We start from the raw sequence: 17204 nt of genomic DNA on the forward strand, positions 1-17204 counted from the left end.
CAGACAATTTACTTGATCTTGTGCATACTGATTTGTCTGGTCCTATGAGAACTAGGAGTGTGCAGGGTGATAGGTACTTCATGATTCTCACTGATGACTACTCAAGAATGATGTGGGTCACATTCTTGAAGGATAAGTTTGAAGCTTTTGGAAAGTTCAAAGATTTTAGAGCATTAGTGGAGAAGGAAAGCGGTAAAAGGATTAAGTGCCTTAGAACTGATAAAGGAGGGGAATTCACTTCTGATGAATTCAACAAGTACCATGAAGAACATGGCATCAAGAGGAAACTATCTGCCCCCCAGACTCCATAGCAGAATGGCCTTGCAGAAAGGAACAACCGGACTGTGGTTGAAGCTGCCAGAACTATGTTGATCCAAGGGAAGGTCGCTCACACCTTTTGGAGAGAAGCGGTGAGCACTGCTGTCTACACAATGAACCGGGTACTCATCAAGAAAGGTAAAGATAAAACTCCTTATGAGTACTGGACTGGTAAGACACCTGTTGTAAGCTACTTTAAAGTGTTTGGTAGAAAATGTTATATCAAGAGGAGTGAACATTAGAGCAAGTTTGAAGCTAAATGTGATGAGGGAATATTCCTAGGATATTCCACCAAGAGTCAAGCTCTGAAGTGTTACAATAACAGGGCTCAGAGAATTGTGGAAAGCATCAATGTGAGAGTTGATGAAACCTCTAAGAAACCTGAGGAAACTGGCAGTGAGAAAGAGGAAAATGAACTGGTTGCAACCTTCTGGGAACCGGTTGCCAATCAACCAAGTACCAGCAACAGTGTTCGTGCACCGAAAAATGCTGAGGCTGATGAAGGTGAGGATGAAGAGGAAAAGCAAGAAGAACCAGTCAAGACTATTCCTCGGTATGTAAAGCTGAATCATGATCCTAAGAAGATCATAGGGGATAAGGATGTAGGAATCCTTACAAGAAGGAAGATCAGAGAAAACTCATGTATGATCTCTGAATTTGAGCCTAAATCATTCAAAGAGGCACATAAGGATGAAGACTGGATCAAGGCAATGGAAGAGGAACTTGACCAGATTGAGAAGAATGGCACATGGTCTTTGGTACCCAGACCAGAGCATAAAAATGTCATTGGTACCAAATGGGTCTTTAGAAATAAGCTGAATGAGGATGGCACAGTGATTAGAAACAAAGCCAGACTGGTGTGCAAAGGGTATCCCAAGAAGAAGGAGAAGACTATGGTGAAACCTTTGCTCCTGTGGCCAGATTGGAAGGAGTTCGTGTGCTTCTTGCATATGCAGCTTTTAAAGGATTCAAGGTATATCAAATGAATGTAAAATTTGCATTTCTAAATGGTGCACTTGAAGAAGAGGTGTATATAGAACAACCAGATGGGTTTGCCCTATCTGAAGATAGTGACCTAGTGTGCAGGCTACATAAAGCCTTATATGGTCTAAAGCAGGCACCTAGAGCATGGTATGAATGCCTGCACTCCCATCTTGTGAAGATTGGATTTGAGAGAACAAGCGAAGATAGCAATGTCTACTTGAAATCTGAAGGAGATTAGATTCTGATTTGTGAGGTATTTGTTGATGACATTATCTTTGGTGGAGATGACAAGATGAGTCATGAGTTTGCTGATGAGATGAAGAAAGAGTTTGAGATGTCACTCATAGGGGAGATTAAGTTCTTCATTGGACTGCAGATTCAGCAGATGAAAGATGGAATCTTTATCACTCAGTCTAAGTATGTCAAAGAGGTGTTGAAAACCTTTGGCATGGAAGATAGCAAACCGGTTGGTACTCCGATGGTGACCGGTTGCAAACTATCAAAGGAGGATGTTTCAATGCTGGTTAATGAGAAGGAATACTGATCAATGATTGGTAAGTTGCATTATGTAGTGCATAGCAGACCAAACATTGCACATGCAGTAGGCATTACTGCAAGGTTCCAGAAAATTCCAAGAGAATCCCACTGGGTTGCAGTCAAGCAGATCCTCAGATATCAAAAGGGAACTGTTGACTATGGATTGTGGTATCCATATAGCAATGATTTCAACTTGACAGTATTCACAGATGCTGATTGGGCAGGTAATGTGGACAACCAGAAGAGCACAACCGGTGGTGCATTCTTTCTTGGTGGTAGAGTAGTCTCATGGATGAGTAAGAAGCAGAGTTGTATCTCTTAGTCTACAACAGAAGCCGAGTATGTTGCAGCTTTCATGAACTGCACTCAGACAATCTGGATGAAGCATGTCCTAAATGGCTTCAAAGTTCTTGTATCTAAATCGGTAAGCATATTTTGTGATAACACAAGTGCTATCAATATTTCAAAGAATCCGGTTTTGCATTCTCAAACCAAGCATTTTGAGCTTAAGTATCATTTCCTAATGGAAAAGGTTCAGAACAAAGAGATTGCACTAGAACATGTAACCAGTAAGGAGAAGTTAGCAGACATATTCACTAAGCCTCTCCCAAAGGCTACATTAGAGGTGAATTAGGGGTGTTGCCCCTTCAGAAGGTGAACTGAAGGTATGTGCTCCACATCAGTCAGGTATTACATTGTCAAATCTTTTCAGGATTGATGTGTTGAAGGATGCTACTCCTTAGGGGGAGCAGCAAAATGGAACAGGGCAGCCTATGCCTCCACTTTGGCATTGTTGTCAAAGGGGGAGAAGATGTGAAAGCAGAGAAGATATCTGCAGAAATTGGGGGAGAACATGTGAAGCGGAGAGATATCTTTGTATATTGCCCTCAATGCCAAAGGGGGAGATTGTTGGCATTATGTGAACCGACATGAGGACATGATGACACTGTATGTTGTCATTGATGTCAATATGCTGAAGAAAGAACCGGAACTGGTATAACATTGCGAACTGGTATATGTGCCATAGTGAAGAAGTGAACCGGTATAAGTGCCAAAGTGAACTGGCATGCTAGTATGGGAACCGGCACATGGAAGCTTTGTATGACTACCAGTTGGTAGTCTCAACTCCAAGGTTTCTGGTTGAAGTGTCTCAAGCCTGTGTGACTCAACCGTTGACTTCGTGTGATGAGTTAGCATTACAACGAAGAACAAATCATGTTGCCACGTCTTCCTTGTGTGTGTGAAGGATCATGCATGAAGGAGATTGCTCCTATCTACCTCGGGAATGTGTGAAGCCTGTAAACGGTGATGGGGTTCTTGCTGCCATGGAAGTGGTGCATAATGGATGATGGAGAATGTCTTGAGATATGTTCAAGACTATTGTATTCAATACTACGTGTTCAATGGTCAGGATTGAGCCGTTTGAATTGTTTGACCTAACTGATTTAGGGTTTAGGGTTTATGCTACCGACCTATCTGTTTCCTATAAGGTCAATGTTGTTTTTCTTTCTAAGGTTGTTGGCAAAAGTTGTATGTGTGTATCCAAGAGAAGAGATACGAGAATCTTTCTAGACCAAGAGGAAAGGAATGATACCTACAGATTGTAAGTGCAAAAGGTGAAGAGGAACTAAAGTGGATCTGCATTGGCATTAAGTGCTGCTACCAGATCATTGTTTTACCTGTTGATCTCTAACCATTTCAATAGTTGGAAAATCCCTTAACAAGGTAGCCTTAACTGGCTTGCTGTAAATCCTTTAACCGGGTGACTCAAAGCCATTGAGTTTGTTAAATCCTCTAACAAGGTAACCTTTAATAGGGTTTAACCCTTAACTGGGTATTCTAGCCATCCCTTAACCGGGTGATCCCTAACAGGATCGATTCCTAACCGAACCTATTGTAATGTCTCTAACCGAACAAGGCTCCTAATAGAGTGGACTTCTAAAGAGTTCAAAAAGCAGCTTGTGGGTATTCATCCCCACCGTGGTTTTTCCCAGTTGGGTTTCCACGTGAAAAATCTATTTGTCATGAGTGGTATTTTTCATGTGATGGTTTAAGTGGTTTGTGTCTGAAGGTTAATCAAGTTGATTTAGTCATTTATACATTTCTGATGTTAGATTGCCTGTTCATGCACTAGGGTAAAGTAGAAATGAGTAATAGATTGTTTGAATAGAAAAGAGACAACTGGTTTGTGCTTGTCTTAGTTATTTGGGTCTTGCCAGTTGTACTTTGTTCTGGACCGGTGTTACTGTTTGTTTGCCTAAGCGCAGTGTCTACAGATAAACCAGTTTCAGGAAAGTGATTTAGTCTGTACTGATTCACCCCCCCCCCCTCTCTGTACCGGTTTGGTACTATCCGCTCATCATTGAGTTATCAATTGGTATCAGAGCATCCTCTAGGTCCTCTGTGTGATAAGCTTAACTGCTTGGGGTAAAGATCCTTGTCTAATGATGAAGAGGGAAGGTCTAAAGTTCAATAGAGATAATTTTAAAATTTGGAAAGACAAAATGAAGATATACAAATGTGAAAGCACACATGGTCCCCATGCATAGCGAGTCCCATCAGTCACCATGTGCTCTATGACCTGGCCCCAACCCACGGCCAATCCATGTGATCGTCGATCGAAGCAAAGCAAGACCCTGACAATGCCTGATAAAACAGCCGGTATAGGCTCATTCAAGGTAACTATCTCCTCCCATGCTATCGAGCCATCATGAATATACACATCCTCTGTAAACATCCACTGCACAACTGTTGTCCCCAAAGCCCGGTCATAGGTCACCAACTCCCCTCGGATCGGGATGTGTAGTATCCTCCACACATCTTCCAACGTCACGATCATCTCTCCCATCGCCAGGTGGAAGGTGTAGGTCTCACTACGCCAGCACTCAGCTAATGTCATCAATAGTCTGCGATTCGCCCGAATCATGGGCATATACATCATGTCATATAAGTCAGTCATTGCGACACAATCGATCTCAGCCTCAGTCAACTATTGTGTGGCCGAATGTTGCTCCTGCATCTGTAGCATGCGCAAGTGCTCCTACACACATCAACAAATATCAGTTGTTTGGCCACAAAATTTCTTAAGTTTTTTGCCTAGACTATCAACAGATACTTTGATCAAGTATCTTCGGATCTCAACAGGCAATCAGTTATGACAATCCTACACTACAACAAACATTTATCATAATGACCTTAGTCTCAATGAGGCTGCTATAATTCACCAAAACAACTAAATCCAACAACCAACAGAGGCATCAAGCTATGTTCTCTAAACACCAAGGCATTTTTATCACAATGTGCACTATTCAGCTAACAATAGCGCTACAAATTGTGTATAAAAGCGCTAAAACAACAATAGCACTACAACATCTCTACAACAACGCTACAACTGGGGCACGCATGCACTACAACAACAAAAGCGCTAAACCACTACACAATTGCGCTATTACCTAGCAATAGCACTAACATTATGACACGACCGCGCTAAACTAATGATTGCGCTCTTACTATTCAACAAATGCACCACAACACACTGATTGCACTAAAACTACTTGACAATAGTGCTATTTTAGGCGACAAAAGTGCTAGAACACAATTTTAGTGCTATTGTCTTGATTCAATTTTGACGCTTGCAAAAACGTATAAAAAATGCTCAAAACTTAAAATTCAAAATTTGTGTACTGCTGGTCCATAGTTGTCTGGCTGCTAGAATTGACGGATATGCTCTAGCCGATGATCTGCTATAGGCACAAGCATGATGACTGTTGTTCACTCCTTTGCCAAAGGTCACTATCAAAGCTCAGAATGCAAGGGAGATAGGTGCAAATGAGGTTCTTTTACCCCTTATCCTCCATATATTACCCCCCAACCCTAAACCTAATTCACCTCACTCACCACCGTGGTCCCCGTGAACTTCAGACACCTATAATTTCTCTGTATTAACTCAGTTTTCTCCCATTCTTTCACCATTCTTCCTAAATTCTTCTATTCTACCTCCCCCCAACTTCTTTCTCTTTTTCGAGAGATCACCCGAATTTTCAAAAATTCTTCGACCCATCTCTTGAGGGGGCATACCAGCCACTAAATTAACATTTATGGGGCATATTCTTCATACCTATCCTTCTTTCTTTGAAACGACGCAATAAACCGCACTGTTTCAAAGAGGGGCAAATGTAGTCACATAAATCTATCCACTTAATTAAATGAATATTTACTATTTGTTTGATTATTTAACCATCAATAACCAGTTAATTAAATTAATACTTAATTAATTCATCTCTAAACTCTTTAGTTGTTAACTAAATAAATTACCCAATTTATTTAAATTAATTAATTAAACCACACCTCTAAACCAATTAAATGAATAAAACATATTTATTTAATTTAACCCCTTTCCTCTTTTAAATAAATAAATAAATATTTATTTAAATCACTAAACAACCACCCCCCCCCCCCCCCCCCCCCGAACAACCACCACCCCCCCGGCCCAACTTGCATTTTCCTACAAATGCAAGTTGCACAAATTTAATTGAAATAAAGTAATTTATTTTAATTAAAATCCTATTTTCCCTCACCCACCAAACCCACTAGACTCTTCTAAACTCTTCTAAACCCATTCTAGATTCTTCTAACCATTCCTAATTAGCCTAAACGCATCCCCTAATTATTGTCACATTCCTAAGCAACTTGGAGTTACTTCTCAAAACCTCAAAGTCTTTGATAAGCATTAAATGGCTTTATGTCTCCCACATGCTAAACCCCTAAAGTCTTCTAAACCATTAATGGTTCTTACACAACCATTTCTGGCTCTTACATAACCATTAATGGTTAACTCAACTCACCCACATGGTTAGAGACTTTACCTCTAACTCAACCCCCATTTTAACTCATGTGTCTCCTCAAACATTCATTGCTTTGACCATGGTTATTCCCACTAACTCTTGCACAAGAGTTTATCCATTGGATAAAAGCATTATTCATTGGATAAAAGCTATATTCATTCAACCCAACCTAAACCTTAACTCCTAAGGTAATCCTCAAGTCATCTCAAGCATTTAATGCTTCTTCCATCTCCTCTCAAGCCCTCTCGTGTTGACATTTGTCATCATGGGATTGGGTTGAAAGCCCTCACATGGATCACAAACCCATCAATCTCGACCCTTGATGAGATTACTCAATCTCAACCATCCATTGCTTCATTTTTGCTATAAATAGAGCTCACATTCCTCATTTTCAAACACTACACACATCTATAATCCTCAAGCATTCTCATAATCTTAAGCATTTAGCATCTAGCCATAATCTAGAATATAATTACTTTGTTATTTTAGATAAAATTAACATAAGATAATTAAGTTTTTTTCTCATATTTAGCTTGTTTTACACTTGCATTTGCATAATTAATCATTTTCAATCTTGAATCTCCATAAGACATCCATAATAGTGCAAAAAGCTACTAAGAGCTACACTCATTTGGAACTTGGAGAGGAGAGGAACAAGGGAGGAGTAGCTATGAACATCTTGGTTAGCATTTGGAGGAGTTTAGTGTATCTCTTTTGTATTTGCATGCTTTCTATTACATGTTTAATATCTCTCTTGATATGTTTGTTTAGGATAGTCTTTCGTTTATGATTTTTGACACTAACACTAACGTTTGAATTGCTTCTTGTGTTGTGTGTCTCCTAACAATCCTTTTTGCAGAGCATCACTAGTATTTTGAAAATGCATTTCATTTGGCGCTAGCATTTTTTTTTGTATTAGGAAATTCCAACCCTTTGGGTTGGATTTGCTTTGGGCACTCGAAGGTTTGGATGACCATTTCATGCTAAAGACATGTTTTTTTGAAAAGGTAAAAAAAACACATTTTTGTCGTTCTCTCCATTAAGTTTGCACGTGTTTCAATGCAAATTTTTAAAAATACCATGGTGACATTAAGCGCTCTCTTAAAGCTATCTAACTACACAATTTTTTTCATATTTTGATTATTTAAGGTTTTCATCTTTAATTTATTTTGTTAATGTATTTAATTTTTATCAAAAATTAACATATGGTATTTTGGGTATAGTTTTTTACTCGTTCATCAAATTTTGAAACAAATTACATTTTTAGAAACTAGAATCCATTCTAACACATTAAAAACTAATTTTTTTATTTTCAATTAGATTTTAAAAAATTGAGAGGGGAGCACACTCACTTTTTTGTTTTTCAAGATGTGTCCACTTCAAAAATTAGTAAAAAATCATATATTCATCAAAAAATTAGCCAAAAAAACTAGCATAAACTACATAGTGTTAGCTAATTTCTCAACAAAATAATCTTTAAAATTCTAAAAAAAAAGTTAACATTTTAGGGGAAACGCAACATACACTATGTTATGTTTTTTTGAAAAAAATAGGACCACTCACCCTTTTTGAAAACCCCAATCTCCACCATTTCAAAAAAATAAAAAATAGTAGTTTAGAAAGTAGATTCAGAGCACTACAACTCTTGTTCTTGTTGCATCTTCAAATTTTGAGCAAAACTATTTTCATTTTTCTCATTAAAGATCGGACTTTGTTGATTTAAAAAAAAAAGTGGCATCTTAAGATCCCCTTGTGGTCCCCCATCTTGGTGTACTTACTCATAAGCGTACAAGCTACCCATCATGGTGCATGCGATGTGTGAATGAACTTGTCACCTTGTGTATAAGGGATTTATGTTTGAGCCAATCACTAGGTGATCTTGGTATTATACAACCCATATTTGAATATGCATGTGGTTGTACACTAATGATTGGTATAGAACCAACAATTGATGGTACCTTGTATCATTCCATTGTAATTAGACTAAATGGAAAGCTTATTCTTAATTAATAGTCACACATTAAAAGTGAGATTGGAGATCACATTCAAGAGAAGAGGATGAACTCACTCTATCATTGGTGTATGAACTACAAAACCTCTAATTTTCCAAGGGGATACATAGGGAAGTTCATCACGAATGAAGCCTCGAGGCTTAGGTGTAGGTCTAGGGATGACCTTGACATCATGATCTTACCACTTACAAGTGTGAGCTTTTGAGGCATGGATTCATTATTAGAAAAGTAGTAGGTTAAGTTAAGAGTTGTTACAAATTGAATAATAAAAACATAGTAGCAATAGAGGGGTAGTTGTTACACAATCTTTCTTGAGATGCCCTAATTTTTGACTTAGATCTAGTCGTACCGATTGGATCCTCCCCTTTTCTATGGATCGATCCCTAGCCAACATTGCTTCTAGTGTAGAGGCTTCTGTATTAGATTTATTTTGCACATCTTTAGAGATCAAAGCTCCCACAATATAATCAAATTCAAGGGTGTCAATTGTGCTAAAGCCTAATGGAAGTGACTAAGTGCTTCTAAGATCCAAACAATGAGCGCAATAGCGTGATTGCCTTGTCTCCATCTTTGATTTTTACACCCAATATAAGAGTATTGAAAATATTTAAATGATCAACAAATTTTTGTGTCTTTCTTCATCTGCAAACTATACAACAGCCTCTTCAAGTAGATGTGATTTGTCAAGGAAATGTTCATGTAAATACTCTCTATTCTTCTCCTTAAGCCCGTTATTGTTTTCTCACCAATAATATTGAAAAGAACATCATCTACTAAACACAACTGAATTGTGCTAAGAGCTCTTATATCCTGATCTTCCCATTTCTTATTAGTCATATTCATAGATTTCTTTGACTTGCCTACCAATATCTTTTGCAATCTTTGTTGCACTAACAAATCATGTATCTTGAATTTCTACAACTGATGGTTATTCTTTCCAGTGAACTTCGGTGCCTTTAACCTTGCATTCAAAAGTTTCATTATTTGATGTTGCAAAACAAAGACCAATTCCTAACACACTTGTTGCAAAATAATGGCTTTGATATCACTTGTTGCAAAATAATGGCTTTGATATCACTTGTTGCAGAAACAGGGGCCAAGTGCTAGGACCCATGACAAGAAGAAGACTTTCAAAGAGGAAAAGAAAGACTTGCTGAATCTGGTAGATTCGCATAAAAGTTTTTATCAACATGAGCTGGAGGCAGTCAATACTCTTAAACAATTACAATAGTTCTTTTTGCTGTTGTTGTCGTCTCTTTTTTGTTGTGTTCTTTTTGCTTGTTTGGTGTTGGTAGGTTTTTGGTTGGCTATGCTTATCGTTTAAGCAACATTTTGTAAACAGGTTTTTGGATCCCTTCAAAACTTCAGCGATGAATCTTTTTCATCAAAAATTAGAAAAAGAATTCATCCACCTTATATACATTGTTATCATGTTTGACTATTATTTTATTATCACAGACAATTAAAATAATTAAAACACATATAAAAGCAAGAACCTACAACAAATTAAAAAAAATGACTTGAAAATCAGACCAGATCCAGTCAAATACCCCCTTTAAGCTGTAACTATTAGAACATCAGTTAAATTTTATCTTCAAATTAGAATTGAAAGTTTTTATTATTGAACTTTTTAAGTAGTGTGATTGTGATAGAATGCCTCTCAACATAATAATCTAAAATATTAATCAAATATATTCTCAATTGAAATACCACCCCACAAAAAAAATCCTGTTTTCGAAAAGATAATCAGTTTCAAATAGATAAACATTACAGATCAAGCTATTAAAAGATAAACTCGGGATCGAATCCCATATAGTGCCTGCAGACATGGAAGGAAAGTCAAGAACGCCAGTTTAGTTAAAATCAGAACAAAAAGGAAAACCTTTTTACAATCAAACCTTGTTGAAATTGCACGAGACCTGCTTGCCTTGTGTCATTTTGAGTAGAGATTTACGTCTCTGTCTCTGTCTCTGCTTACAATGGATAATAACGATGATGTGTAAAGCAACAGCGCAGAGAAAAACATGAAAAGTTTTGTGTAGATGATCGAATGTACAGTCAGCTTATGGGGAAAAAGGAGATCTATAAATGCCACCAGGGGTAATTTTAATTTTTTGGGTGTATTTGAATTTTAAGTAGAATCCAAAGGCAATTAAATTATTAAACAACTTGTACAATTTTAATGGAAAGAGAGGGGGAATCTCTATCAAAAATTGCTCCAAATTTTAGTTTTACCCTTTTTAAAGAATTTACAGTCACAAATATAGGATGAAAAACTAAAAAAACAGGAAATTGGTTAGCCTGAAACGGTGAAAACCAGTTGAAATATTGAAACAGAGGGCAGGTACGAATAAGATCGTTATCTTCTATGTTCCAATATTCAAGCCAACATTCATTTCCTCGTACCTAACTAATTCGGCAGAAAATTAAATATTCAATTGATTTTATTATTATTAATTCTATGTTTGAAAGAGAAGCAACGAGCTAATGAGTAAAATACAGTCAGGCTGTCACACTTCCTTATCTTGACAGGGCAAATGTTATCTTTCAGATTTTCTATTAAACTTTGAATAATTTAATTGGATTCTGCCGTAATAAATAATCTTTAAAGCAACTTGGCTCGGCATGACTAGAAACTTTCATCAAACTCACATTTTGATAACGACTTCAACACATCATGATTCTCCATGTGTCCTCTATCCAAAACCATCAATTCTTAAAGAAAAAGATTTATTAAAAACACTGGCAGCCAGTTTAGCAGAATTCTGTGGGCTTTTGTAGTGAAAATCAGGGTAGCATGTTCTTACAAGGAGTAAACTTAAGTCGGTGGAGCCTTTATATATTGAATTCAACACTAATGTCAAACAGTATTAAGAAGATATTTGAAATTTACTTGCTGAGCTTTTCTCATAGTTTTGTGAACTAACTTGTGAGTACAAGAAGACAGAGATCATGGGTTCTTTGATGCCAGGGTGGGATTCTCCTAGGTCTGGTAAAGTATCATAGCAGATTTGTTGTATTTAGTACATTAGCTTTAGCATTAATCCTCTGTATTTTTTATGTGGGTTTTGATGAGTTTGGGCTGATTTGGAGACAGGTGGGATAGAGAAAAGGAAGTCCTCCACTCAGGAAGAGATAGAGAACTTTTGGAAGATCAAGAGGGAGGTTGAAGAGGAGCATTTGAAGGCAGCTACAGAGACCGTCTCAACAATTTCAGAGGATGATACTCTGGTATCTGTTCATTTTCTTGGAAAAAGATCTTATCCAATTTTTACTTTGAAATGCATTTGAAAATTTATTTCAGTTGATTGAGGATGCTTTGAAGTTGTGTGTTTCCTCACAAATTGTTAAAATGGTTCTATTTTGTTCTATCTAATTGGATAAAGAAACCTGGCAGACCTAGGTTGATGAAATTTCTATATCCTAGAGAGAGATTGAGCTACAGTGCTTGGAAGTATGATGTTTTCAAAAGAAACAACAAAATGTCCTTGCATCAAGTCTTCTTAAAGAAGACAGACTGCCTTTCTATGTCCCTTCTACAACTAGATGAGCTAAACTTACTGAATTGGGTACTTAAATCTTACTTGCTCATAACTATTGCAATACAGATGTTTTGAAGGATGTTTTTAATCCTTCATCTTTTATTTGATTTCATAGGTGGGAACATAATTTCCCTTCTATTTTGATATGCCCATTTGAATTCAAAGAAATTATTATCAAATTTTAGCATGAAACATTCTAGATTTCCTTATTCTTATCAAGTCTAAGTTCTTCCTTAGAGACTAACCCTGTTAGAATACTATAACTCCACATGCTGAATAAGTGTCAGTTAGATGATGTAGATGTGCCATCATCAGTTAATTTACTATTAAAGCAATTTCAATTAGCTGTCAAGTTAATTAGCAGGTTTAAGAAGTTGCCGAGCTTGTCTCAAACTATAAATATGTAATCCATTTTAATGAATAAACAGTGTGAGTCCCTCCAGATTGTTTAAGTTTGTGGTACATGCTATTCCTTTTGAGCAGGAAAACTTGGAAATGGTTTTCCAGCTTCTAGAATGGACCAAGCATTATAATGTCCCTCAGGGACATTTAACGCTTGGTGCTTTCAAGGAACTGAATACCATAAAACTTAGCCTATGTTTATCCTACACTTCAAAAAATTTCATTTCTTTTAAAAATGTCCAAACTTCTATCTCAATCCTTCTTTCTCTTGAATAGAATTGGTGGTCTTACTACTGATTGATTATTTGGGGATTTCAGATAAGTAAAATTTTGGGCAGTGGCAAACAGGCATTCTCTGCTAAACGTCCAGCTTGTTTAGAAATAAGCAACAGCTTTTCAGATAGAGACAGTGAAGATGCTCAATTTGTGAAAGATGAGGATTCATTGAGGAACAAGAACCTGACCTGGTATTTCATTTGTTCTCTCTATTTATACTTCCATGTTTTAAAACCCAGATATTTTTGTTGAGGTCTTTCTCTGTAATATAACCTCCAATTGTTTCTGATTGAATTGCTCTGATTCATTTATTCAGGTGGACAAGAAGCAAGTGGGCATTTTTGAATGAGCCTCCACTGTCAGAAATGGAGGGACCTGCACATAAATATACTGCTCAGCATCATGTTGCTATGATTGGGGACCAAAAACAGGGCTTCTCCACAGATGTAATGGCAGCCACTTAGACAATATGAAAAGTTTGTATATAAATAATTGATAAAGGATGTACAACTGTAAATATAATATTGGTTTCTACAAGGCAGTCAAGATAGATAATATTGTGAAGTTGGAAAGCATTTCAAGAAGTTAGAACTGTATGGGGCTACAATTTTGTGTGCTTGCATGGATAAAGATGAAGGAAAGGGTATTTAATGTGATAGCATGGATAAAGATGATGAAAAAGTTATTTATGGGTGCTGGCAGGAAGAGTTTTAACTTTCAACTTTCTTTGAAATAACAGTGTCAGGTATAAACTATAAAGTAGTGGGAAAGCAACTGAGATGTTATGGATTCCAATGGTGACCATCTCTTTATGCTGCTGGTATGGATAAAGATGAAGAAAAAGGCATGTCTTGATACATAAATTTTGTGTGATTTGTTAAGTTTAAAAGAAGGCTAGGGTTGTGTTAGTCTTGTCTTCCTTGTAAGCTGACCTTTAAGGCGAAGATGGAAGAACTCTGCAACTTTTGGTTAAGTTCAGATTTACTATAGGATTCTGTTGAAGATCAAAACAATTGTTGGTAATTTGTATGTTAAGTTTAAAAGTATGCTAGAGTAGTGTGCTAGTCTTGTCTTCCTTGCTGACCTTTAGGAAAAAGATGGAGGAACTCTCCAACTTTTGGTTAAGTGTAGTTTTACTGTAAGATTCTATTGAAGATAATGTTTATAGACAATTTAGAGATCTTTATGCTTTTTGAATATACCGAGTGTAATGATTAAAAGCAAAAATATAAATATGATTTAATTATTCTTTGATAAAGATGATATATATAAAATTATTATTGATTTTCTTTTAACAAAGATAATATATAAAAATATTATTGATTATTTGACAATTGAAATGTCATATAATTTAAAAATAATAATTTTAAATTGTTAAAACCTTTAGATAATCATTTGAATTTGAAATTAAATAATCAATATCTTTTTTAAAGACTTTTAAGTGTTTATTTTATGATATTATAATAGCACTTGCATCCCAAAACAAGGTTATTATATCTTGTAGTGTTTTATAGTATACATGGTAATTCCCATCGAAGGAGTGTCTCTCGAATATATGGGCAGATTTTTAAATGATTATTTAAAAAATGATGTACTTTTTATATTTTAAACAATGCATCTTGTGAATGATTAAAATAGTATAGTAACACACACACACACACACAGTGTAAGCCATCATTTATGTTGAAGTCTAGTCTTTTTTATTTAGCCAACTCCACCACCATAAGGAAAATGTATACATTCACATTATAAATGGATCTCAACTCTTAACTCCATTAGCTTAAAATTGGAGACAATTTCTTAGAAGAAGAATTCTCAAATTTACAAGCTTGCCACACATCCTAAACCATTAATATAATTATGGAAGGGTAGGAGCTCATTAATGCATTTCCTAACATTCCTCAATCCTTTCTTCAACACTATGAGATTTTTCTTTTCTGAATTTCCTAACATTCTTTAAGCCTTTTTTCAACACTATGAGCAAGTTTTTGTTCCTCAAGAGTATACTTTGATTAGGGTTACTACTTTGCAAAAGTGCCTAAATGTGGTTCCTTGCTAGGTTTCTAACTCACAATACATTATTTGTGATCATCTTCTCACCAAACAATATTTTTTTCAATTCCACTAGCTTAAAATTAGAGAGTCTCAAAAGAATTCTTCTAGGATTTACAATTTGATAACATCTTTGCTAACAAAAAACAAGGCATGACACCCAATCATGAACTTCATTACCATCACTATTCAAATTCATCACCATCATTGTTCTCCAACATAACTCATTATCATTATCATTAACATTAACATCATCATCATCATCATCATCATCAAGTGCAAGCATCAATGACACCACAACATATGTAGTATCATCACCAAGGGTAGACATCCAAACATGAACTTCATCATCTCTACATACAATTGCACATGAGACATCAATGCCAACACAACAATGAGGGTCAACATCAATGACAACACCTAGACATTAATGATAACAATCTCCAACATGTCCAACCATTTGTCTTCTCATTGTCAAATTTGGAAGAGAGTTTCAGTTCTTATTGCTTCTTTTGTGGGACATCTCCTATTGGTGGATTCATGGAATAAATTGTTGCATCCCTATACAAGGTAGTCATGCACGGATGTTGTTTGGTCAAAACAACAACAATAATCTAAATAATAAAACAAAATAAATATGGTCAATTCATAGATTTATCAATGATGCAACAAAAGAAGACTGACAAAATTAACGAGGAATGGTGTAGGTAAGGCGGGGATGGTGTTGAATTGGTTGAATGGACTAGAATACTAGGAGGGGGGTGAATCAGTATTCCCACTCTTTGTAAAACTTTTACTAATATATCAATTTCATCAATTAAGCTCATCAACATGAAATAGTTGTTGGAATCCAAGAACACTAAGAAGGGGGGGGGGGTGAATCAGTGTTCTACCGGAATGATCAATTTTAACCTTATTAAAACATGCATTCACCAACTGGTATACCAGTACATATAGAATTGAAAGAAGTAAAGCAATCAATAAGCCAATCACACAATTGAATACCATAACACAAAGAATTATACGTGGAAAACCTCAAAGAGGAAAAACTATGGTGGGATTTGTGACCCACAATATCAATCCACTGGCCATATGAAAAGATATTACAAATATAGGGGCCTGCACTTGCAGGAAGGCTTACAACCTAGAGCACACTTCTCAATCACAAAAAGAGTCTCACTGACTACATAAAAATCCAGACTACAATCCAGAAGAATGAGTGAACTGCAAAGATAACATCTCTTATGCCTTAATACAGTTTTGGTTAAAGCTTTGTCTGTTCTGGTTCTGCTAACCTAAGCCCTTACTGAAATAACCTCTTACATAAATGTCCTCACATACATGATCTCTCTCGCATATCTCGCATACATAGATAATGATCTAATCAACTGACCTATATACCCTTACAATCCTTCATGCCTTATGTTGACTTACATAGATAATTACAAAATGAATATACATGTCGGCTCAATTACATATATACATAAATATCAAAATCAATTGCCAATTGCCAGATCTCCCAAATGATGTCGGCCTCCAATATCGTTAACCTGATGAATTCATGTCGACCTGCAATGCCGGTATCGAAAGAATTCCTCCTACCGGTGAAGACACCTGATGGTGTCGGTGTCGGTTGCTGGTGAAGTGTCTGTCAGTAAACAACCAAACCAAAATATGAAAGTCGAAACATGTTTCCATTAATGACAACATATTGAAACCAATCAAATGAGTGTCAATTGCCAACAATCTCCCCCTTTGGCATTGATGACAACACTCATGTGAAAAATGATAATGGTTTCCATCTGTCGGTTTCACTCTGAGACCGCTCCCCTTGAGTTGAATATCCATCTGTGATCATGATCTGAACAAAATACTCCATACCTCCATATCTCCCGATGTCAAGAATATATTTTTCACCTATACCTCCCCCCTTTGACTTCAATGCCAAAAAAATACCAAAAATCGGGACGAAGAATGAAAGACTGTACAAAGAATGTCTCAAAATACCTTACCAGAGCTTAATATATTTGAAAATTTCTGGATAGGATTTTTCCAAAAGCTCTAGATAGGTATCCCAACCTGATTTGAGTGTGTTGGAAACAGATACAAGTCCATTAAGCATATGGGCATATGACTCTTTATCCTTAAGTTTTGCCGGTGTGGGCTTACCAACCATATCAATACACTCCTTCTTATGTACACTTAATGAGTCCAACTAGGGACTCACCAATCCTTTA

The 17204-nt window shown here is 36.4% G+C and overlaps 1 protein-coding gene across 1 annotated transcript; it reads left to right on the forward strand.

Moving 5' to 3' along the window:
- Positions 1-11464: 11464 nt before the first annotated feature.
- On the forward strand, positions 11465-14114 carry LOC131029472 (uncharacterized). The gene is made up of 4 exons (XM_057959964.2): positions 11465-11687; positions 11793-11926; positions 12958-13106; positions 13232-14114. The coding sequence occupies exons 1-4, from the start codon at positions 11648-11650 to the stop codon at positions 13377-13379; spliced, it is 471 nt and encodes a 156-aa protein (XP_057815947.2). The 5' UTR covers positions 11465-11647; the 3' UTR covers positions 13380-14114.
- The last annotated feature ends 3090 nt before the right edge of the window (positions 14115-17204 follow it).

Source organism: Cryptomeria japonica, chromosome 4, assembly GCF_030272615.1.
Source record: "Cryptomeria japonica chromosome 4, Sugi_1.0, whole genome shotgun sequence".
Lineage (NCBI taxonomy): Eukaryota > Viridiplantae > Streptophyta > Pinopsida > Cupressales > Cupressaceae > Cryptomeria > Cryptomeria japonica.